The following is a 24,796-nucleotide window of genomic DNA, read 5'->3' as shown; positions in this document are numbered from 1 at the left end:
TCCCTGGGGGCTGTGACTAAACACCCCTACCAGGGCAAGATCACATGCACTGACAAGCCAAAGCCTCACAGCCCTTTAAGATAGAAAGATCTTCTTTATTAATGAACCCCAACAGTATTTCTTCAGATACAGGAGTTTTGAACTCAAATACTCAGAAGAAAACAAGTTAATATTGCATTATTCTCATAAGAAATACTGCAACTTATTTCCGGTAACATACTGCAAAGCGAAACAGCTTGAAAAGAAAAAAAAAAATTAAAAAAGAAAAGAAATTAAGTCAATCAAACTGGAATTAAAGTTTTGTTTCTTGGAACGATCGAGTCCTCGCAAGCACAGCTCGTTTCTGCAGATTACTCCCCCAACTGTCGTACAAACAGACCCCGATTGCTTGAATTCCTTATGAGCCCACAGAGGTGCAACATCAAAAGCTACGATTATCAGGTAGCAAGTGCCCCAACCTTCGTCCTCCACGGCAGCCTCAGTGACTTGGTGTTAACGGGTTGTGAACGTCTTCCCCCTGAAAAGATGCAGAGAGGGGTCAGCACAGCCCCAGGGCCCTGTGGGGGTTGTGGTGGGGCACACGTAGCAGAGCTCTCGGTGCCAGGCAGAAATGCTGGGTTGGAACACACAGGGTCTGCAGCTGCAGAACCAAGTCACGAGGCTGTGGGGAGGGGCTAACTTTTGCAGAGGAGACAACCCTCTTGCTCCAAAGTAGCATGCAAAGGGGACATGACAGGACAAACAGAAAAAAGGACACCAGTGGGCTCGGGGATAAGCAGAAGGTAAGGGACCTGAATGAAACGTGTTCACACAAACTGTTATCCTCTATCCACTTCACTGTGGGCTGCTTGTTCACAAGATGGAGCCAGGCAGCATGGTGGCCTAGCCCCAACCATCAGCTGGCCAAGGGCAGCCAGTGACTCTGAGGAGCTGCAGACACACTGGGCAGCAAGACCTGTTCCAGTGTCCACAAATCCCAAAGAAGGACCCGACTCCTCTCCCTTCCGTGAGCTGCCCCCAAAGCTGGACAAGGCAGCTCTAAATATAACAGGGAAAAACCCCAGGAATGCAACCAAGGGCTTAGTGGGGGGGAAATGGAGACACTTGGGATTGCAAGGCCATGTATGAGCCTTTTGCGAAGGACCTGCCAGCACGGGGTTTTGCCTCAGACCCAGCTCCTCACAGGATATCTGAGGCAGTAAGCTGTGTGTCACCCTCATGGCACCTCAGCTGGACTGCAGTATGCCAAACTGAGCCAGACTGAGTTTGTGGCTGGCAGAGAAACCCAGAGAGCCAGGCCCTGCTTTGCTACTCACGTGATTGTTTTCATTTCTTTCTTCTCTGCGTCTGGACGGGCACGGTTGAGCACCTTGAGGAAGTCTGATGTTTTCGCTCTCATACGTGTGTGAATATAGGCCTGTGTTTCATTAGGACAAAATGGGGACGTGTCAGGATCCTGTCTTCAAAGCCAGGTCACTGAACAGTTACCCTCATTTCTGTTCTCAGAAAGGAAAGAAACCAGATCCAAAACGGAAAGATCCTACTTCACTGCTAGAATGGAAAGAAACCAGTCTTGTGTCCAAGAGCAGGGAGAAGGCAATTATGCATCACTTGCCACCTCTGCATGACTGGCGAGGGCAGTGGCAGATCCTAATGAGTTCTCAAGGGGCACCCCTGTCTCCTGCTTCTCCCCTTCAGCACCCAGGTTAGATGGGCTGAAGCCATGCTGTGTGCCCCGGCCCTCATACCTTTGAGCACTTGATGTGATAGTGCAGGTAGTCCCGGAATGTGTGGATCAGGTTTATGGTGTTGTCTCTGGCTGCAGCATTGGTGTGACGGGGGAACAGCACTGAAAGAAGAGGCCAAAACAGACCATTAGTACCTCCTGAGGCTGCACAGGGCATTCAGGGTCAGTGCTGGAGGCTTCAGGGTGTGCTGCACTGAATCCCTGCCTCGCTCTCTATAAAGAACCCTTCACTCTTGACACATACCAAGATTAAGCAGCGCTTGTGATTTTATATACAAGGCTTCAGAGCACTTTTCCACATTTCCCACAGCAGCCTGTGCACTCTGCAGGATGCAGGCAAAGCCAGGTGTCCAGGAACAATGGTACTGTAGGAAACTGCATGATGCTGTATCAGTGCTTGGGAGATGCAATTGGAGGAGCAAGCTGGGGGGCAGACCAGGGCACCCAGGCTGCTCAACCAATTTCAAGATCCAGTCTGCCCTGGGGTCTTGAAATTGGTTGTGGATCTTTCCCTGGCAGCTTGCCAGCCATGTAACACAGACAGACTTGGATACAAGCAGGTATCTTGCTATTTCCATAAGCTGGTGCTCTGTTAGGTGTCCCACATCCGAGGGCTGAAAGAACATTTTGTTTGGGTGATGATCTCACCTGAGACTGTCAGATCAGATAACTGGGAGATTTAGTCTCAACAGAACAAAGTATGTGCCATCCCAGACCTGTTCTTTCCATAGCTGACAGCTGCCCAGGCCTCAAAGGACCATTTCCAGCACAGGAGGAGGGCAATGCTACCTACACCTTTCCCTGCAGTGTCTGTGCTGCATCTTGGAGCTCCGAACTACGGGAATGCTGGCCTAAGACACCCTAATAACACATCCAACCATCTGGAAGAGACCTATCCCTTTGAACAGGGCAGGGTTTGACTCCTCGACATTGCTACCCAGGAGAAAGTCATGGCTCTCTGCTGGCCACCACCCCTGCAGGCAGGTGAAAGTGGCTCATCAGTGTTTGGCTCAGAGCAGAGGCAGAGCTGGAGAAGCAGAGTGCACTGCTCTGCTGCTGCTCTCTGACTGCCTCTGCTGATCAAGCAGTGCACAGCTCCCTGCAGCTGGACAACCTACAAGTACAGTTGCATGAAAACTTTCACAAGAAACCTACAGCTTCCAAAATATCACAGCAAAGCCACTCTTCCCGTTGCTGCCAAATACTGAACTTATTTTGTAGGCAGACACTAAAAGGCTCACTGTCCACTTCCACATCTTCTTGCCCACAGCAGAGCTGAGGTGACCTGATACAGAAAAGGGACACTCCAAAGGGGGCAACAAGACAAAATGCAATCCCAGAGTCCTTGCAGCCCTCAATGGCCCACTTCAGTACTCAGGGAAGGTGAATTCCTTTCTGTTCTTCATGCAGCAACAGGAACCTCTCTCCTCCCCAAGCATCCCCAAGCCTCAGAGCTGCCTGCTTACCAAATGTGATGTAGCCAATATTATCGCCAACAGCTGCATCCGTGTCTTTCAGCTCCAAGGGCGGCTCCCTGTGGCTGAAGAGCACCTGTGGGGCTGTGTGACTGGCCCGGCGACCCTCCTTGAACTCCTGAACAAGAAAAGTGAAGGTGATTCCCACTGCAACCCTTCAGCAACATGCTGGGAAAGCAAATGGGGTTTCCTCACTTTCAAAGGGCAATGAGCAGAAGATTTCCCTGAATGGATCGAGTTCATCAGGCCAAACACCCTGAAAGTAACCCTTTTTCCCAGCAAAACCAGCCCAAAATGCATGGCTATTGATACATGACCGCAGTGCAGCTGGGATGGCTTTCAGTGTGTCACACCCCTGCCATGGGTGTTTTGTGGAAGGGACACATCAGTCTGAGCAAGCACACGAGACAGCACAGCTCCTGCTGGAATTTCAATGCTCTTCCAATGAAAGTGGGCAGCGCCCATCACCACTGAAGAGAAATTCTCTGGAAGGACTGCAAGGTCTCCGTCACACCTAGTGTAAAGGTTCTGCCATTTGAGAAACCATCTCCCACCAGGAGTCTGCCCAGGCAACAAGATGCATCTGGGGGCTTGAAGCTTGTATGTGAAGCCTGCTCCTCTTAATGCTTCCGTACACCTTGAAACAATACCTTCAGGCAGGAAGATCCCTTCCCCCACCTCTGACAGCAGCACCACCTCAGAGGAAATGTACTGGCTCCGCATTTCAGACTATCTCTGTAAGGACCATCTCTTTGTGGGGCTGAGAATGTCCAGAGACCATTCTCCTGCCCTAAGGCAGGGCAGTCTTCCTTCTGCCTCACTCACCTCCATCCCAACCTACACATTATTAGGTACCCTTGGCCTCTTCTCTGAGCAGTTTCCCCTGGGAAAGGCAGGGGCAACCATGGCCCTTCTAGAGTAGATCACTGGGGTTTCCTTAATGAAGTGCTTAGCTTGCACTTCTGGCTGGTTATGCCAGAGGGTGAAATGGATCAAATGGCTTCACTGGTTAGTTAATGGTCCCATTTTCTCCATGAGAGCCCAGATGAGCAGACACCATACCCAGCTCCGTTATGCAAGAGCAATAGCTGGAGAGAAAAAGCCAGTGTGACTCAGAGTGGAAATTCCTGTGGCTGGGCAGAGGCAGGGTTTGCTGTTGTAAAAACCAAGAATTCAGGACATGGAGACTCCAGGACAGCTGCTGCCTTGAAGCACTGCCATCTCCCCAGGAGCTTCACTAACCCCATTTTATTCACATCATGTCTCCCTTCCCATTTTAAAAGCTGAATTCCAGGCTGAGGGATATGCTTTGTGGGGGAAAACCTCAAAGCCAGAGCAGATGCCCTGTCTGTAGCTAATGAACACAACAGAGCTATGAAGACTTTCATTGCAACAGAACCCCTTCTGATGACACCCAACATAGGTACACTGGTCTCCAGCAAACTGGGCCAGTAACTTGCTGTCCATGAGCCTGTCAGCAGCATGGCCTGGCACCCTTGAACAGGGGGGTTAAAGATCCCTGGAACACCCTGCAGGCCCTGCTCCATGGCCATGCCCACACAGGAGGCTGGCTCCCCAGGAGCTTCAGCAGATGAGTGAGGTGGGCCAGTGGCACAGATGAACACAGATATGAGCATGCACTGAGCCTCCCCAGCTGCACACATGTCTCATCCTCCTCAGGCTGCACACAGTCGTTCACAGACAAGCAAAGTGCTTACTACAAGTCTCTCAATGCTTCCCAGCAAAACAGCAATTGGAAAAGGTAGCTCAGTCCAGTTAGTAACTTGGCATTATGATTGGTTAGAGCCCACAAATTCAGTATATTCATAGCTCTAAAAAGCTCAAATTCAAGAGCTGTCACACTGAGCTGCTGAATGTTTCTGTAGCAGTTGAGCATTAGCAGGAAGAAACTTCAAGGTGAAGAGCACTCTCAGCTCACCCTTTCTCTCCCTTCACAGCCTCCTCAACATGTTCAGCTCCTCAGCTGCCTTGAAATCCCTACACCATAGCTACCCACATTACAGGGCCTCAATGTGGGGACTGAAGAAACACTGTGGTGTTTCTCATCTGTAACACATAATACGCTTGATTGTCCAATTGAGCAAGACTATTGATGATACAGATTCCAATGCAAGAGCCAGGAAAATACACTGTCTGCCTATTAACATGTTCTTCCATCCCAGTGCAGCATGGAGCAAAGCATTTACATGTGTTAAACTGCCTTTGTGCTCACTGCAGCAGCTTGTTTGGCAATGCTGCTTCAAGCAAGCAGGCATCTGAATTGAGGACCAGACCCTGTAATTCAGTTTCCATACCTGCATAAACACCTTTCCAATCACCACGTCATCGTCATCTTTAAATACCGTGCTGAACACAACCGTGACACGGTCCTTCTTTGCCTCAACATACCTGCAGGGAGAAAGAACCCACCTGTGAACCAGAGCTAAGAAGTTCAATTGGACAAGGAAGCAACTGTGTGACAAGGTCAAGTAGATACAACAGCCATTCACAGGCCTGGCTGATGTAAATTCCCCCTCCCTTTAGACAGTATTTACAGGGAGCACAACATTTCTGTTGGGAGTGGCCAGTTCCTCTCCTGCATGCAGCCACAAGTGCTGCCACTAACAGAGACTCTTGTGTAACATCCCAGCAGCTCAAGGCATAAGCATTACCCTCATGGAATAGTTGCGGCAGTCTAAGGCCCTTATTACCTGGCCAAAGCACGGAGCAGGAGGATTTCCTGATTTTCCACCAAAACTTACAGCTGTGCACAGGAACAGACTACTGACAACTGTCCACCCCCTGTGCTGTTTGGTTTGAACACTTACATTGTCTCATCATCCCTGTAGTGGATGACTGCTCTTTTTTCTCCTTCTTTGCCCTCTTCCTGGAATTTGAAATACTTCTCAAAGACTGAAGCAAAGCAGTTGCGCTTCAACATGCCGGCTTGGTGCACAATGGCATCCTTGTCTGCAGGGAGGTTCTCCAGGTCGTAGAGCAAGGAGACATTGTAACCTGGGAAGGGACAGCCACTAGCCTTAATAATCTGCATAGGGCCTTAATGAAAGCAGAAACTTTTTTTTAAAAAGACACCTACAGTTCCACTTTTGCCTTAAATCCTCCCAAAAGCCCCAGGGGTGAGTTCTTCCCACCCCAAGCACTTGCCAAAAACCATGCCTGAACTCGGCACGTGGCCATGGCAACGTTCCCAAGGCTCCTTCCTAAGCTCCCAGACACACGTGCTGGCTGAACTGCTCCCAAATTTTTGCAGTGAGTAGGAAGAGAAGCTGTCACAGGTAACCATGGTTTTCCTGTGTCTTACAAAGCATCTTTGAGAAGAACAAAGACCCCAACCTGAGGAACAGAGGCTTCCTGGGGGAGGACTGCATAAAGAATTACAGCTTGTGCTGCAAGCTACATCATCCCTGACGTGTCTGAGCCACCTTTTAAACTGGCAATTTCAAACTGCCATTCATTGTACAGGGAGCCTCAGACATCAAGCTCTTCAAGTGCAGCCTTCGTATGAGCATTTCTCAGGTGATTTAAGTAATTTTGGAATTGTATTCACACACACACACACACACACACACACACACACACACACACAGAGTGAATGTTATTGCAGGGTTACCTGATTCAGGATTTACCAAGTAGCTTCCATAGACTTTCTTCAACACCTAGAAAAGAAATTAAACATTGAGAGCACAAGCTATCATGACCTGTTTCCTCCTGCACAGCCTAGGCCATGTTTGGTCTTCTTTTAGACGTATCAAATTACAGCATCTGCTTCTCCTAGTCTAAAAGAACTTAAACAAATATTAAGTCATCAACTTCTAGTGCTATTGGCTGTTCCTGCTCTAGGGAGGGCTCCCTGAACTCCACTGACAGGGGACATACTGCAGGAGAGGACTCAAAACTGGAACTTTTTCAAGATCTTGCTAGTCAGACTTGTGCGGGGAAGAAGTCTTATAGCTCATACCATCAAAGGAGAACAATTAGCAGAGCCTGACACAACAGATCTGAGTGCTACCACTTCTTCCATTCAAAGGCAGATATAAAGTGTGCCTGGTCCCTCTCCTCACAGGACGGCAAGTTCAGAGCACACCATGGCCTGGTGATCACACACTGTCTCAGTCTACTGCATGAACAGATGGGGATCAAGAGGAGACTGCCAGGCAGGCTTGGATGCCTCCCAGAAGCAGAACCGCCTACAGCACAGCAAAAACCTTTCTTCAAACGTAATTACTGCTGAATTTTACATCAATGGCAATTTCCAACTGAGCCATAGCTCTGTGTCAATGAGGGGGCTGGGAACAGGCGGTATTTCACAGAGAAGAACACAACAATGCTGTGGCAGAACTGGCCCTCCTGGGATGACACCCACTACCACGTGGAAAAGATACACAGACTCTCTGCATGCCAAAACCTCCTCTCAGCAGAGAGCCTGCCTGTAGTGGTGCAGGAAGATGCCCTGTCTTAGCATGAAGCCCACTCTGCATTCCTCACAGTGGGCTTTCACCATAGACAGAGCAGAAACAAGCAACGTTGTCTGCAGGGAAGTACAGAAAGTAACATTATGACAACTGGAGATTGAAAAATGTAATTTCTATTTAGTCAGTACTTTCAAGCCAGTCCTGCCCAGATCCCATTTTCCTATAAAAGTTTATAGGAAGTTGCCTTCCACCACCTCTACCACAATGGCTGCTGGTGCATGGTGCTGTCAGCCACTCACCTACTACAGGGGCTCTCTTGGGATCACACACTGCACTGATCTTCCCTAAACATGCTAGGAAGGCTCCACCATTTGGGGTGCTTGACACTCTCATGCCAGCAGCGGGACCTTCAGAAGCAGACAATGCTGCACCTAGAAAGCTCTGCATTCAGGAACCAGGAAAGCCAAAGACCATGAAAGGGTCTTATGCCAATTTGCAGGAATTCACTTTGGGTTCAAATCACCAGTTTCTCACCAGAATCACAATAAACTGATAGAGCAGTTTCCTTGTTTTCTTCCAAGGACAGATATCCAGAGGCAAAGCCTACTGAAAAGCCCTGGGTAATCCCCATTCGCTACGCGGAGATTTGAAAACTGACTCAGGAACTGAGTCACACTTCCTGCCTCACCATCCAACCACAGCTCAGAGAGGCTCCTTTTTTCTACCATAAATGGCCCTCCACAGCTACAGGGCCCAGTCAACAGGAACTGAGCCTTGACTTCACACAGCAGCAGTGAAAAGGGAACCAGCCTTCAAACCAAGGTCTGCACATGCAGCGGGAACCAAACACTTGCTTTTAAGTGTGGTTAAGAATCAGAAGAGAAGCACCACAGATGTCTTGGAGCCTTCCTTCACTTGTGGGCTCAACACATCAGTCAGGGAAACTACTTCTACATGGTCAGGCTTAGCTTTGAACTTGCAAAATTAGTGATGCCTTCTGCCTTTCAGGCTGCAGGGTCATACAAGATGATTACTTTTTCATGAGAGAGTGTGAACACACTTGCTCTTGTCTTTCAGCAAAGTGGGACTCCTGGTTGGCATGGGGCTGCTCCTTTGACCAGTGTGAGATGGGAGCACAGATGCTCCTCTAAGGGTCAGATGTTAGATTCATCAACATCACAATGGCATTGCTGCCAACACAGTACTTGTAGGCAGGAGGCCTGGAGATGCTTACTCACCTCATCAGCTCCGTGTTCCTGGAGTTCCTTGTAGAATTTCAGAGAAATACTGACCATCACTTTTGTCTTGTCTCCATTGGGGTTTGAAATATGGTAAAGGACTCCATCAAAGTCTAAGAAGCAAGCAAGAGAAATGTGAGGGAACAGAAACCAGCTCCTATTTCTGAGGAATGTTTTCCCTACAAGTTCTATTAACTGCATAAAGTGACACTGCTCCTCTTGTTCCAGCCCTCACATGCACAGCAAGAGAGAAACCCGCAATTAGGGAAACTGGTAATGTCATGTAGGGAGACCTGCTATCATTCACAGGGCTGAAACAATTTTGACACCTGTCCATCACTGAAAGCTTTAGTCCAGTGTCATTTAGCATCCCTGGCAAATCCACTTGTGCTCAATGCACAAGGATAACAAACATGCAGAGACAGGAGCCTTCTGGATGGCCAGCACAGAAAGTGACTGACATGCCCACCAGGCCAGAGCTGCAGCCTGGAGGAGAAAACCTCTCTGCCAGCAAAGGCAGCTCAGCTGCTGCCTACTGCGAGAGCTTCCACTTCACTGCAGAATGAGCAGGGAGGGCAGGAGGAAGGGAAAAGCAACCCTCCAGCTACCTAGCAAGCTCCACTTCCCCACTGAGCTTTGCAGCTTACACAGATTCCTGATAACAGAAGCAAAAATCAGTTGCTGAATGAGTACTTTAACTTCCTTGGCATTTCTCTTCCTGAAGAGCAAACTTGAGGTGATGAATCCATTTTGCCTGTCACCATAAGTCAGCTTCCTAACAACCCAAACCAGATGGTGCTAAAGACCTCGTAACAAGTAGCACCAAGGGCAGGACTGGAGAACAGATGAGGTAAAAGAGCTGTGTAGCAGGCACACACCAAAGCACTACCACCAGTGAACTCAATGCTCTAGTGAAGTCCCTGGGAAGGCATACAGAGAAATAGTGGGGCAGCCAGTGAAACGCCAGCCAGCTCTGTGGATACTGCAGGATCTCCACATCGCCCCTGCCCAGTGGTGTAGGCTGACTGTTCAAGCCAGCCCTTCATTCAGAGAAGTCAAGAGAGCTGCGGAACTTACCTGCAAACGTTACTTCTACTGCCTCTGGTTTATTTCTAAAAAGCAAAGAAAACAAAGGACATAAATGAAAACTCTAACAGCAGCCTCCAAGCTGTGAAGGAAAGAGGATTAATTTCCAAGGCTTTATTTCTCACAGGCAGTTCTTCCTTAAAACCCTTTTATCTCCTGCTGTCCAACTAGTAGTAACCTTTGACAAGAGATCTTAGACTTCTTCCCCTTCCTATAAGCACCATTCTACCCCAGATTACATAACATAGACTTTGAAGCTGGCACAGATTTCTACAATTTCTAGATTATGTATAGATTTTGACATCACAGATTTTCAGTTAGAATGCCTAAGAAAGCTACTCCTTACTAAGAAGTTTGTTTTCACACGTATCACTCTGTACAGAATGTCCATGATACAGATTTTGGGACAGAGGATCTTTTGTAAGGTCCTGCAATACCAGTTCACAGAAGGAGCTGAGTAATCCTTCCTGACACAGAGCCCCCTTCGCCATCAACACCAGTTCTGCAAATGCATTGATATAACTTGGTTGCAGAAAAGACCCCTTTTCCAAGTAAGGAAAGTGTTAGTAGCGTTAGGAGCAGTGTTAGGAACAAGCCAAAGAAGGAAACTTTCCACATGTTCATTTCATCCCACCCCGCTTCCAAAACACCCCAACATTTTGCCAACAGCCTTTGCAGAAAAACTGTATCTCTGGATGTGCTTTAACACTGTCTTGAGTGGTCTCTGGAACCCCTGATCAGCAACAAAACCCTTTGCAAGCCAAAGGCACATCACATCTTACACTGTGACTATGAAGATTAAACTGCTTCTTAACAAACCTTATTTTGACATTTCTCCATGATCTGTGAAAGATGTAACTGCTTCTGGAAGGTCATTTCATTTGGATTGGCAGTACATAACTACTTTCACAGCTCCAAGGGGACTGGTATTAATAGGTCACTCTCCAACAGAGAATTGATGCAAAGGTATCTCCACTGCTGAGAGCAGGTGTGGAAAATGAGAACAGGATAAAAATGCCAGACTGCTACTGCTGTTTCACACTGTATCTCCATTTCTTTGTCAGAAGTAGACGATATTAAGAGTACAGGCTAATAATGCTGCTGCTAACAGAAATCTAGTCTCTAACAGTTCATTACCACCCATCTGAACCAACATAGTGAAATAACTCCTCAGAGTAAAGTCAGTGGTCTCAACTATGCTGCTGCTGCTGCTGCCCAACCGTTTTGCCAAAACTTGCTCTTCCACACACTTATGTGCTGCTGGCTACACCATGATACATACACTGAGAAAGGTGGGGAGAAGTGATGACTTGGTATCTACTTTCCCTGACCATATTCTGTAACAAATTATTTTATCTCAGCAGCAAGCACTATTTTCCCATCAGCTTTTCTGCAGCCCAGTCTCATTCCTGGAAGGCAGAAATGACCACAATGTGATAAAACTCAAGCTGGGCAATACAGGGAGAGCAAGGCACTGCATTGATCCCAGACACTCACCAGGTCAATATTTTACTCCAGCAGAAAGGGAAAAAATAACCCTCAGGTGGAGATCCTAAGTGAAAATGAAAAGGTGTTCCTGCTTCGTGAAAGTGATCAGCTGTGAAGGGCAACAGCCCCTTTTTTGTCTGAAGGCTGGGGAGCCTCTGTCTTTTGTGCCACATTGCTGAAGATAAAACCCACACTTGAAAGAAGCGGTGCAAGTCCACCCAAAGCAGGTCCTACGTGTGACCTCTCTTGCTTTCATCTCCCCTTCCCAGCCGGGCCTGAGATGGGCTCAGCAGGCATTCTTGGCTGCATATTTAGTTTGGGCTCTTGGAAAGGGGAGCAATTCCCCAACATGTGCAGGGCAGTTCTGCTCACTGAGGATGGCTCAGAACAGAGATGAAAGAAAATCCCGGAGATCCCACTCGGTCAGTTGATGCGGACGTGTTCTTCTTTTAGAGCATCACACTCAGACGTGGGAATCAGCTTGGATGGCAGTATAAATTTTTATAAAAAAAGAAACCTATGTAGGAAGCTTTAAAGATAGCACAGCCAGGCACATGAGAGCTAGGAATACTAAACAGGACACATCCTTAAACCTCTGTTCCATCTTCTCAGAGTTACACCTTTCAAATTCCATTCCCCACATGCACAGAGCTGACATCTCCCGGAGCCCCCGCTCCCAGCAGAGCCTTCCAAACACAGCACCTCCCTCTGAGAAATGCAAGGAAGTGGCTGACAGCCAGTGTACTGGAGTGGTTTTGCTGAGGAAGGATGATTCCCCATTTGGTTGCCCTGTACCCAAGGGATGGCAGGAAGATCACTCATCACACCATTGAAGAAACGAGCAAGACCATGTACAGGAGCCAGCTGATGGCTCTGCACAAGAGCCTTTGTTCTGCACACAAAAGCTCACTGCTAACACAGCTGGGTTTGAGCCTGTTATTGTGCAAGTGTCATTTCTTAGAAAAGTTATTTTATAGCTGATTTCCCAAGTGGCTCAGTTCCGGTACTTGGGGATGGTAAGGAGGGGGAGTATTTAAGGGAAAAGAAGGTAACTGGGCAGAACTTTAGGTGCTGAATATTCAACCACTTCCTGGCACAGCCTCAGTGAAGCAAGAGCTCACGTGAGCCGCATACAGAGCTCCTCACTGCCACGCTGGCCCTGTCATCTACCGCACTCACCAGGCACACACTTAAGTAACCCAGGCCTGGCCTGGCCCATGGGAGGACGAGGAAGATCACTGGAAGTGTGGCTGGGAGAAAAGTGAGCCCTCTTAGCCTTTCACAGTTCAGGAGCTTTACAATTACAATGTTTAAAGTGCTTCTATTTCTTTCTCTGGTTTACCTAATCAAAACTACCCTGGCTACTCAAAATGTCTCTCTAACAGAAAAACCACTCCTTTTGCTACTGGGATTGTTGTTCCCGCTTCAAGAAGTCCCCAAGAAGAAGAGAGAGGAGCTCTCACCTCCAGCGTTTCAGTTTCTGGATGAGCAAAAATGCTGCAGGTCACACACACATGTTCACTTCCCCTTGACCTTCCAGCAACCCCATCTTCCACCAGCAGAAATAGCTCTATAGAGGCACAACATGTCCTCTCCTTGTTCTGTCCTTCCTGCTCTTGTGTGGACAAAGGTTCAGTGCAGAGGGTTTCACAGCAGGCCTGGGATGGGGCATGCACCACTGAGAGTGGGTACCAGGTACTGTCAGGTTACTGGCACGATCCCAAAGAGCTCTGTGTGGTCTGGTGTGCTCTGGCATCCCTTGCCTCCATGAGGAGGCCCTCCACACCCATAGAGGGAATTGGCAGCTCAGCAGCTTGGTGCTGAATGACTCTGAATCGCAGCCATTTCTAAGTCCCAGCCGGACTGTAAATCCCAACTGGGAAGCCAGGAGGTCCTTGGGGGTTCACTTCTACCCCTGATCCAAATCTCTGAGAAACAGACTAAGCCTACCTATACTCAGAGGATTTGAGATAGGACACCTCATCCACTCCTGGGGCAGAGAGCTGCTGTGACCTCTTCAAGCTCCTTACCTCCAATGCTACCTGAACCATCCTTAAGTGACCTTCCCTGTTTGCTACCCTCTGTCCTGAATGGACAATAAAACCATCTCATACCAGGAATATCTGAGATGGCTTCTCTCTGCATTAAACATTGAATCCAGACCTTTCTGCAAACCCTGGCCTGAACTCTGATGATAAAACGGCAGCTGTTCCCAGCACCAGTCTGTTTTGTGATAACTGTTATCAGGTCTGAAGTCAAACCCACACCAAATCCCATCTGTCCTCTGCTTGTAACAATAAAAGACCCTGACAAGTTTTATGTCTTCTTGCCTGTGTTCCTTCTATTCATCTCCAAATGGCAGCTACGCCCTGTCTGTCTAATACAAAGCCAGCTCCAAATCAGATTTTTCACCTTGGCAGAACATCCGTGAAGAGCCATGGTGCCCATGGAGAGACACCAGTGAGCACTTAAGAGCAACAGCAAATCTTTTTTCTGACAGCAGTTCCTCACTTGACTCAGACAACTTCCCTGCTTCATTCTCAGGCCACAAAAGCTCTTAGCCGTATGTTACAACAAATTTAAAAACTTGGCTGACAACCATACTGAAGCATCTCCCACATCACAATTAAGGCCTCTACCACATAATGGAGAATGGCAATTCTTTCAAAAGCTGCAGGCATGCAGATACTCTAATCTCTTGACCCATAGGAGGGAAAAAAAAGGGCATTTCAAAGCTTAAAGCTCTGAGCAGAGCTTTCAGATCACCAGAGTCAACACACGATTTGGATAAAGTGAGGCAGATTCACTGACAGACTGCAGGCTCGTGCTATAGAAAGGTCACCTCAATAAAAAAAATTTTGAGCAATGTCTAAAATTATCTGAACAGATTCTCCACTTCTGGGCCCCACTCAGTGAACAAAAGCCTCTCTGCGTAAGCTGCAGGAGCGTATAAAATCAAAGAGCTCCCACAGTTCTGGCAGTACACCCACCATGAACTCAAGCAGGAGTGCTCTGTCACGTGGGTGGTGCCGAGCGGTGTACAGCAGCCCCTACACATGCCAATTCTCACCTCCTGGTTAGGTGACCCCTCCATGCCCAAACTTTTCCCTTGCTGTGTGCCCAATAGCCTGCTGGAGTGGGCTGATAGGAAAGCAGTGGGATTCACAGTGGACAAAGCACAGATGGTCCTGCAGCACGCTGGCACTGGCAGGTCCCCATCCAGCCAGATCTTCGTCCTGTGTATCCTCAGCTGTAGGTATACAGCCTGTGGCTCCCCACCAGAGTGATCCAGAGTTGTGCCAAATCTCTGGGGAAGAGCTTCATTTTGCACACACTTTTATTGTCTTTCTTTAGTACAGTGATGGATACCTACTCTTCTCTGGTGTCAAGCACTGGTGGCTGCAGTGAGAAGCACTCTGAAGATAAAACAGAGCAGGCTCCTCTTAGGAACCCAAGATGAAAACTGAGGCTGGAGTGATGACAGAACCACCTGTGAAAGCCTAACACTTTTCAGATCTAGCTTTTCTTCCCTCCTGTTCCCTGTGCTGTTGCACAAAACCAGAGCACTGCCTACTTCCAGACAGAGGTGGTTCACAATTCACTGTCAGTGCAAAGTCACCTTCCCTGGCATCCAAAGCAGGATGTGCTGTGACAATGCAGGAGCTACACTCCAACACCTACAGCACCCTCAGTCAATGTGGACAGCCAGGTGTACCATGAGCACTGTCTGTGCCAGCAAAACCCAAGGGTATCTCTTTCTGCCAGCAGCATTTCCCGAGCGCTCTGCAGTCAGGCAGACTGAGTTTCAGCAGGTGAGGTTGTGCCTGGAGAGATGTGCAGCTCCCGAATGGGCTTGTGTGGATACTGAGCCAGCACCTGCCACTGCTGCTGGAGGAGGGAGATCTGATGCCTGCTCCATGGCTGCACCATAGTGAGCAGCCATGACACAATGAATGGGATGAGGAAACTCATCTAAGCTAAAAATACCCAGTTTTGCCTGTTTAGTTTTAACCTAGGTCACTTCCCCAATCCTGTTTCCCTTGAAGTCACAAAAATGCCTGTGTCAGCAAGGAGGGGGTGGCAGAGGAACAATCTCTGGTTTTGGTGGGGTCTCCAAGCATCCCTGAAGCACATATAACCACAGCCACTCCTGAAGAGAGCTCCTCAGCAGTGCCTGGCAGGATTCAAAGCTCCTCTACTCCCCCCTGCACACTAACAGCCTCCAGACACTCTTCAGTCTCCCCATGATGAACTCACTTCAAGTCATACCATGAACACGAAGTTCTCACTGCCTAGTTTCAGCCAGGGCTCAGCCTCTGTGTCTGAAAGGCTCAGCTCTGCAGCCCACGATCATCAAGTGACCGCAAATGGGAAATACCATACAGCAGGTGGGTACAGCTTCAGCCCAGCTCCTACTGGCTCACAGGAACCACTCTGCATCAGGAAGTTAAAGCTTCAGATGATTTCCTATGCATCTAATTGTCAGGAAGCCCTGCAATGCTATACCTACTAATGGCTGTAAAGAAACCAACAATTTGATTTGAGATTCTCTTCCCTCTGCCCCCAACCTAGGAAAAGGCATGCTGTACCTCAGCTATGCCATTTTGTGTTCTTTTGCACAGTGGGTAAATAATAAGTAACAATTTGATACAGATGGTTAATTTACTAAAGATTTTGAGTAAGCTATGAATGACTGGAAAACCAAACCCTAAGACTAAAGCCCTGTGCCACACTTTCACTGGGCTCAGTTAAATTAGAGCAGGACAAAACTGGATGGCAAATCTGTTGGTGTCAAACAGAATGAGTATTCATCAGGCAGAGAAGACAATCATCAAAATGTTTTACACTTGAAGTGTTTGTGGGGTTTATTTAATGTCTGTGTGGTTTTCAAAGGAAAGCAATAATGAGAATCAGGATCTCCCAGCTGGTAGAGTTCATCTCCTCACATGACATTTCTATCAGAAATGGGAAAACCCACCAGTGACACCAGCTTCCAGGCAACATCTCATGTACAAATGAATTGGTCAAAGGCTTATGGAAGCTTTCTCTTGACATGTAAAAAAGCTCATGAGCCAACCTCATTTCAACAAACTTATTTCCAGGTACTGATCAGGTATTCCCACATTGTAGCAGCAAATTCCTTACTCAAGCTATTTCAATTCTGGTAGCTTTAGGCTTTTATTTTAAAATGTGGTTGCTTTAGGAGAACAGATTTAAACAAATAAATTACTAGAACTGATCAGGAAAAAAAAATCAGATGCATTGAAGTCCAGAATCATCTGTTACCACCTTGATTTAAATATCATGTTTCAACAAGTGGCTGTCCAAGGAGATGAGATTTCCATGGGGTTTGCCCACAAAACCAAATTAAATTTGAAATTACCCTATTTACAGGTGGATGCTGGCAAACCCCAAGGACCTTGTCCATGGAGGACTCTTAGAGGTAGGTTAGGCCCCGTCTCAAGTGCTGATCTCGGTCTGCAGTCCTGCCAAGGTACCTTTCACACTGGGAACTTCAGGGATAGCTGATGGACCTTCACACAGAGCAGATTTTGACAATAATGTTATGGCAGTTAATGAATTCCAACTTCTAAATGTGACCTAGTTCTAGATGACAAGGTGAAATGTGGAGTGTCTCCCACCTGATAGCCCAGAAAAGCTCTGCAGGAACCTGCCAAATTATGGCTGCACTGCAGTAGATGGGAGCAAATAGCCCATGTCACAGGACAAGTCTCTGGAAAAGGACTTGGAAACGAACGCCGCCCTGCCCCACTTCCAGGCTGGCACTGATACTACCAGGCACACCTGGCTCTGAGACAACCACTATTGACAAATCCCGTGTTGCATCTGCTGCACTTCTGGGTTAGAGCAAGTAATGTAAACCCAACTCTTCCCCAGTGTCCAGATTCACTCCTCCCAACTACCAAATTCTTCCAGGCTTAATCTTGCCCTGACTGTCCTGTATTCATCCCCAAGATACACCTTGGAAAACCATCACCAAAACAGCAAAATACAAGAAATCCCTTCCTGCCTTTAGGCTGGGCACCACAGGAATAACCCAAGAGCTGTGGCCATAGGGAAAAGAAATATCACTTGAATAAATGTTTTGTAACATCCATTCCTTAGAAGACTTGAAACCAGGAGAAACCTCCTTGCACTTTCCTGGATGTCAGACACCAGAACAAGCACAGAAGAAAATTCAGAAGTAAATGTCTTCCTCACCTTCAGCAACACCCTCAAGGCATGAAACTTATCTAGAAACGCCATCTAAAGAACAGAACATGCCATAGATGACTAAGAGGCAGAAGCAGAGCACCATCAGCCACCCTACAAATTGATCCAGGAACAATCAGCATGTCAGGCATGCGTGGCAACACACGTGAGGTGGCTTTGCCATACAGCAAAATGGAAATCTCAGGGGCCTGCAGGCTGGTGCAGGGCAAGCAACCACAGCTCTGCTCACAGTCAGGGTTTTGGGGTGCATCTCAACCTGCAAACTGCCCCTCCACGGCACATCAACACAGGGACACATGCACAATGTTCTCTCTCCATCAGGAAGAGTGCCTTGGTACAGACTAGTGATTGACAAGCCGTTCTGACACTCACTGTGAACCTCTGTACATGCCACATTTTCTAATGGATGTGTGTGCAGTATTGCAGTGGTCACCTGGGAGCTCTCTCTGCCCAGTGCTGTGCCTGTACTCTGGGGAAGCTTGTTGCATTAAATGATCAGGGCTCAAGCTGAATCAAAATCTGGGAGCAGCTCAGCTGTCCTCCACGGCAGAGCAGCCTGTGAGTTTATTTTATGAAAAAAAACCAAACCCAAACCCACCAAAACAAAACCAAACCCCAATCTGAGCAACAAGTCAACTGAGAGTCAGGGAAAAGCAGAGGAAGTGGCATCTGACAACGTTCTGCAAGCAAAAGGATGAGAGTTTCAAAAATCACAGGACAAAAAAAGGTAACACAGAAAAAGGCACCTGCCTGGGGGGTCCCTTCCTGGAGCAGCCTGAGCCCTGCCTTGTGAGGTGCCAGGGCAGGCTCCACCCCAGAGATAACACCACTATGCTTTGCCTCTCAAGACTTTGTCTCTGTACAAAGGTGTCTCAGTCAGCAGGCAGTACATCGAGCCCACGGGCCACTTGGATCTAGATAAGGACATTCATACGGAAGGGACTTCCTTCCAAACTAAGCTGTGTCCTCACAAGCATCTTTACAGCCCTGGTGCAATACTTGCAGTAAAAAAAAAACCACTGGCTCCCCAGGGACTGAACTATCTCACCCAGAGTTGTAGGTGTGAACCAGACCCCCCAGCCTGCCCCCCGAGACCACGGCACCAGGCTGGCACCAGGGGCCATGGCTGATCCGTGCGCCTGTATCCCTTCTGCTCGAGAAAGCAAAGAGGAGCAAGCTGGAATTTGTTCTTCACCGCCAAAGCAAAAGGCTGAAGCCATGGCTCCGTACCCAGGCTTCCTGTTCCTCGGCTCTCCCTACACATTCTGTACCAGCGCTGGCACCGCACTGATGAAACGCGCTTTACCTATAGCAAATACCGTGCAAATCCACTTTCCTCCCTTCCCAACTTCCTCCTTTTCCAGACCCTGTCCTCCCGTCCACCCCAGCACGGCAATCTCCGATACCATTCCCAGATCCGTCCTGTCCCCGCGGTGCTCTCCACTGCTCTGGCACTAACGACCCCATCCAGCCCCACTCTCCCCTCCAACACTGCCCTGTCACACTCTACTCCCTTATTCCGCAGGCCTTCCCTCTGCCCAAGCTCTGCCCATCCCCGCCGGCGACAGTTCAGTTCCCGCACCTAGATCACCCTCCTCCCAGTCCCTGCACCCTGCAGGCCCCCAGCCCGTGCCCGCTCTGCCCTCCTCCTTCCCGGGCCGCCACCTGGTAGCACAGAACCCGCTGGCTCAGTGCCGCTCCCCGCCACTCTCCAGCCCCACATCCTGCCTTGTCACCATTCCCCGGCCGCCACCTTCCGCCCGTCTCAGCCCCGTCCTCCCCCGGCACCACCCGCCAGGCTCTACTCTCGTGCCCGGGCGCCTGGCACGGCCCGGGCCCCGCCAGCCACCGCCCCCTCGCCCCTCCCTCGGTCCGCGGACGCGTCGCCGCCCATCCCCGGCTCCCCTGTTCCTACCCGGCGGCCGCGCCCTCGAACTTGAGCGTGAGGGTCTCCTCGATGATGCGGTTGTTGACCTCGAGCAGGATCATGTCGGTGCCGGGAGCGGCTCTGAGGGAGCCGAGCCCGCTGCGCGCACCGGGGACCCGCCCGAGCCTGCGCCGCCGCTTCCGCTCTCGCGCCTCCGCGTCACTTCCGGCTCGGCGCCGCCGCAGGCACAGTCCCCGCCCCCATTATGACGTCACAATAGCCCCGCCCCGTGGCCGGCGGGGACAGGGGTGTCCCCTAAATGGGGTGGGACAGGGGGTGACAAGTGTGGTGGGACACAGGTGGGGCGCTGGGCTGGGGGGTGCTCATGGTACGGGCATCTCCGTCAGCAGGAGTGAAGCAGGCATATGGGATATGCCTACGGTGTGGAAGTCCCCAAAAGTGTGAGGTGTTCACTTCCACCCCCCCCCGCCCCCCCATTAATTAAATACGGTGTTGGCGGCCCCCGAAACAGCGGGGTGCCCTTAGGATTATAGGGACGCTCTAGGAAGTAGCATGTGTGCCCCAGTGCATGGGGGTCTGTATAAGAATTGGTGCTCCAGGGATATGGGGGTGCTTACAAGGGAAAGTGGTATCTTGCAAAACGGATAATTTCAGAGCTACAGGGCCCCAAAAATGTGAGGTGACATAGGGAGTGGGGGTTTCCTAGGGGGGCTGTGATGGTGCCCTGGAGCTGGGGGTTGCCCAAAACTGGGTAGGTGTTCCCAGAGAACAGGAGTGTCCTTGAAGCTGTGGTGATACCCAAGGGATATGATGGGGGCACTTACCAGGTGCTCCCAGGGAAGAAAGGTGCCCCAAAACCGTGGGGCACCCCTTAGAGTGATAAGCATGGAAAGCTGTGAGGATGGGGGGGTGCTCAAAGGGTTTGTGAGTGCCCCAGAGTAATGGGGGTTCATGGGGAATGCCCTTGTGTGCAGATTTCTCCTAAAAGCAATAGGGGTACTCAGAGCCACAGCATTCACTAAGTTTCCGGGGCTGGCACAGGGGCACGGATCTGGCGTGATTTTGCTTAGCCTGGCATGGCACAGCCAGGGCAGGAGGGACATGGGACTCCACTGTGGGGGGGTCGCCCACAGCAACCCCCAACAGAGGGCAAGTCAGCCTTGCAGTCCCTCTGTGCACCCCCCAAACGCTGACACCACCCTTGCTCTATCAGTGGGGAAACTGAGGCACAGAGCCCTGCATTGCCATCACTCACTGGCCATGGCCTCAGTCTCTCCTGGGGAGACTGCAGCACACAGGGGTGCCTTGAAGGGGATCCCCTATGCGCTGAGGGCCTGGGGACAAATTGGAGACCCCCACCTAGAGAACCCTGGGATGCACCATTGTAGGGATGACAATGAAACCCTGGGTGCTCCCCCAGTGCAAGGTGGCCTCAGACATCCTGGGACAGGAGGGTGACAGGGGGCTGTGGGCTCCCTTTGGCCTGGGAAAGACATCTGGGGGGATGAAGGAAGGGTCCTTTTGGCTGCCACTTCCGCTTCATGCTAGGAGAAGATTTTGCAACATTTCCTCCCTGGGCAGTATAAAGAGGGTGGTGGAGGAAAGGGGTACTGTGAGGCGGCACGGCAGCAGGCACAGGTGAGGGATCCTCTGGCTGGAGAGACCCCTGGGTCTGGTGCTGCCCTGCATCCCACCACGCTTTGTACCGGCGCCCTTTGGGGGTGACATCTGGATTTAAACCCGTGCCTGTGTGCTTCCCAGTGAGAAACAACTTAGGATCAGGAGAAGACCCCACATTTGAGGGGACGGCGACAGCAGCAAGCAGTGAGTCCATGGGGTGCGCCACTGGAGATTGTGGCTTTCCTTGGGCTTTGACAGCCCCATAGCACCCATCTGAGCACCTTCACATGTGGAGTAGGCTCAGGGCTGGGGTGGGTTGCTTCAGCTGCCCAAGAGGCTGGTTGGTACAAGGGCAGAGGGAGGTGGTGGGTGGGAGCACCCAAGGCTGTACTGAAGGCTCATCTGGGGTGCAAACCCTCCATAGTCCCCGGGGACATCAGCCTTGTGTGCTGCGGGGGAAAAGTGCCTGCTCCCATTTCCTTTCACAGTGATGAGCTGAGAGGATCTTTCCCCATGGCATGTCCCTCTTTCCTCCCCACTAGGAGCCCCAGGGCCACCCCATTGTCCCCAGCCCTTCCAGGGTCAGGAGGGGAAATGGAGTGCTCCTTGTTCCCCCATCTGGGCCAGCTGTGGGGTATCTGTGCGTGGTATACCCGGGGAATACCCAGTTCCAGAGGAACTACCAGAATTTTGGAGTGAGGAGGCAGAAAGCAGCAGCCAGAAATAGATGGAGGGGAAGCACTGGCATCAGGCTCTGCCCCATGCCCGTGGCAGCCCCACTTGGGAGGACACTCCCCCATCAGCACTGGCAGCATCCCTGGTTGTGGTCCTTCGGGATGCTGATGCCTCAGCATCCCAGCATCACCACCCTGGCATCACCATCCCAGGAATTCCATCCCTGGATCACTGCAAGAGGATACAGCAGAGGCAGGGAGAAATTTTTCTGGGCAGCAGCACCAGCCCAGCTGCAGCAGGGAATTCATATCAAGCAAAAGGGAAAAGTTGATTTGGATGGTTTGGGCCAGCTTGGAGCTGGGGGCCTCCAGCACTGGGGGGACTCAGCACCCCAAGCAGTCCTGGCATCTCCAAGACCTGGAGAGGTTGGGGGCTCGGAAATGGGACAGAGGGGTGACACTGGAGTGGAACAAGAGTCCAGATCCATTCTGGGAGAAGACTGAAAGGCAGTGGTCTTTGAGAAGGCAGGAACAGAGCAAGCTCACCATCTCCTTCATGTGAGGAGACAGAAAAAGTGACTGCCACCTGTGATTTCCCCATTGAGGCCAAACACAGGGGGACACAGCAGTGCCCAGCTGAGCAACAGGAAAACCAGAGATGTAATATTTCCAAAGCTGCCTGCAAAGTGTGACATGTCTTTCCGTCTGGGGCTTGAAACCACTCCTGCAGGAACGAGACCAGGAGGTGGAAGAAGGGCACAAAAACACCTTCAGACCTTTCTTGAGTGCTGCCTGCTCCAGGCACTGTGACCACAGCCTTACTGCTGGCTGAGGTGGCAGGAGGGGCAGCTCCGTTCCAGGCATCACCGCAGCAATGCTTGAAGGGGTGGAGAGGCTGGAGGGATACAGGGCTACTTGAAGAACTTTGGAGGCGCCTGAGGGGCTCTGAGATGCCCAAAGAGCTAAGAGGCTTTTGAAAGACCCACAGTAAGCAGGGGAGCCCAGGGTTTCTGGAGGAGCCAGGTGTCTCCTGGAGGGATGTGATTCTACATTGATGGGGAAGCCCCCCAAACTGAGAAGAGGTGATCAGTCTATGGGGAACCCCTTCTTCCACAGGAGTCAGGAAAGGGACAGGATTAGGGTGAAATGCAGGAGACTGAGGCTTGCAGGGGGTGTTTTACAAGGGGGCATATGAGGAACAGTGTCTACCTGCAGCACTGACCATTACCTGGCACAGTGTGGATGCTGTGTCCTCCATCACGGTGGAGTGATGAAGGACTGCTGCCCACTGGTTGGAAGGGGACCTGGGGGACAATGTAAATGCCAGAGGACCTGGAGATGATGTCACCCATGGTCCACAACATTGCCACCCCACACTCATGCAATTTTGTGCTCCACAGGCAAAATGGAGTCCTTGTCCTACAGTGGAGATTTCTCCAACATTTTATACCTTTACAACTACACCTATGACTACAGCACAGCCATGCCTGACACTGCTATTTCATCCTCTCCGTGCCGGCCTGAAAGCTCTGTCCTCAACAAGTACCTGGTGGTGGTGATCTACTGCCTCGTCTTCATCCTCAGTGTGGTGGGGAACGGGCTGGTGGTGCTGGTGGTGACCTCCAGCCACACCAGCCGCTCTGTCACGGATGTCTACCTGCTCAACCTGGCTGTGGCAGACCTGCTCTTCGCTTTGAGCCTGCCGCTTTGGGCAGCCTACCGAGCCCACGAGTGGGTCTTTGGCACTGTGATGTGCAAAGCCATCTCTGTGCTGCAGGAAGCCAACTTCTACAGCGGCATCCTTCTGCTGGCCTGCATTAGCGTGGACCGCTACCTGGCCATTGTCTACGCCACGCGGGCTGCCACTGAGAAGAGGCACTGGGTGAAGTTTGTCTGCCTGGGCATCTGGGTCTTCTCCATACTGCTCTCCCTGCCCGTGCTGCTCTTCCGTGAGGCTTTCCGCTCGCCCAACAATGGCACTGTGTGCTATGAGCGCATCAGTGGCGAGGACACGGCCAAGTGGCGTGTAGTGCTGCGGTTCCTGCCGCAGACATTTGGCTTTGTCTTGCCCCTCCTGGTGATGCTCTTCTGTTATGGCGTCACCATCCACACCCTCCTACAGACCAAGAATGCTCAGAAGCAGCGGGCCATGAAGGTCATCTTTGCCGTGGTGCTGGTCTTCCTCATCTGCTGGCTGCCCTACAACATCACACTGGTGAGCGACACCCTCATGAGGACGCAGGCCATTGCCGAGACCTGTGAGAGGAGGAACCGCATCGACACAGCCCTCTCTGTCACACAGGTCCTGGGCTTTGCCCACAGCTGCATTAACCCTATCATCTATGCCTTCATCGGTCAAAAGTTTCGCAACAGCTTCCTCAAGATCCTGGCACAGCATGGGCTGATCAGCAAGGATGCTGTTGCCCGCTATGGCCGCACCTCCTATGCCTCCACCTCTGGCAATACATCCACCACCCTCTGAGCCCTTTTGGGACCCACCCTTTGGGGTACCAGCAGGTCCCAGCACCCCACACAACTCAGCATCCTCATCCAGCCCCCTGGAATGTGGGTGGTGATGCCATGGGGATCGACAGGGCCACCACTGGATGCTGGATCCCAACTGGAAGGGGGCTTGGGTGGCAGCTGGTAGGACCCCATTGCCAGGGGAGTGATGTCAAGTGTCCACCTTCCCTCTCTTTGGGACAAAGCCTGTGACCCTGGGGATCTTGTGAGACTGCTGTGGGGATGGTGTTTCTACCCAATGACCATCCAGTAATAAAGGAGTTGGTGGGTTGGTCACCCATGTCTGGCTCCTCTTTGCTATGGGAAGGGAGATCCCAGGACAGGGCCAGGACACCTCTCTGGGGACAGAGTCAAAACAGTGGTGCCTGCTGAGCCTGTCAGAGTGTGGGT

At 50.6% G+C, this 24,796-nt stretch overlaps 2 protein-coding genes across 3 annotated transcripts; one reads left to right on the top strand and one right to left on the bottom strand.

Annotated features, from left to right (window-relative positions):
• Positions 1 to 74: 74 nt before the first annotated feature.
• ARPC2 (actin related protein 2/3 complex subunit 2) lies at positions 75 to 19,788 on the bottom strand. The gene is made up of 10 exons (XM_005519691.2): positions 19,617 to 19,788; positions 9,971 to 10,005; positions 8,894 to 9,006; positions 6,854 to 6,899; positions 6,051 to 6,237; positions 5,538 to 5,631; positions 3,214 to 3,340; positions 1,749 to 1,849; positions 1,317 to 1,417; positions 75 to 517 (listed from the first exon to the last, which is right to left on the bottom strand). Exons 1-10 carry the CDS (start codon positions 19,688 to 19,690, stop codon positions 493 to 495), a joined length of 903 nt encoding a protein of 300 aa, XP_005519748.1. The 5' UTR covers positions 19,691 to 19,788; the 3' UTR covers positions 75 to 492.
• A 1,425-nt stretch (positions 19,789 to 21,213) lies between these two features.
• Positions 21,214 to 24,658, top strand: LOC102101581 (C-X-C chemokine receptor type 2-like). 2 transcript variants are annotated; one of them, XM_088059010.1, is made up of 2 exons: positions 21,214 to 21,413; positions 23,284 to 24,658. In XM_088059010.1, the coding sequence occupies exon 2, from the start codon at positions 23,289 to 23,291 to the stop codon at positions 24,363 to 24,365; it is 1,077 nt and encodes a 358-aa protein (XP_087915136.1). In that variant the 5' UTR covers positions 21,214 to 21,413; positions 23,284 to 23,288; the 3' UTR covers positions 24,366 to 24,658. The 2 variants fall into 2 exon arrangements, with proteins under 2 accessions (XP_087915136.1, XP_005520035.1); XM_005519978.3 differs by having other exon boundaries at positions 21,214 to 21,426.
• Positions 24,659 to 24,796: the final 138 nt, after the last annotated feature.

The sequence above is a fragment of the Pseudopodoces humilis genome, chromosome 8, assembly GCF_049639895.1.
Source record: "Pseudopodoces humilis isolate 2021_Gansu_Grassland_sample_001 chromosome 8, ASM4963989v1, whole genome shotgun sequence".
Lineage (NCBI taxonomy): Eukaryota > Metazoa > Chordata > Aves > Passeriformes > Paridae > Pseudopodoces > Pseudopodoces humilis.
This window is presented reverse-complemented; position numbering and strand designations above follow the sequence as displayed.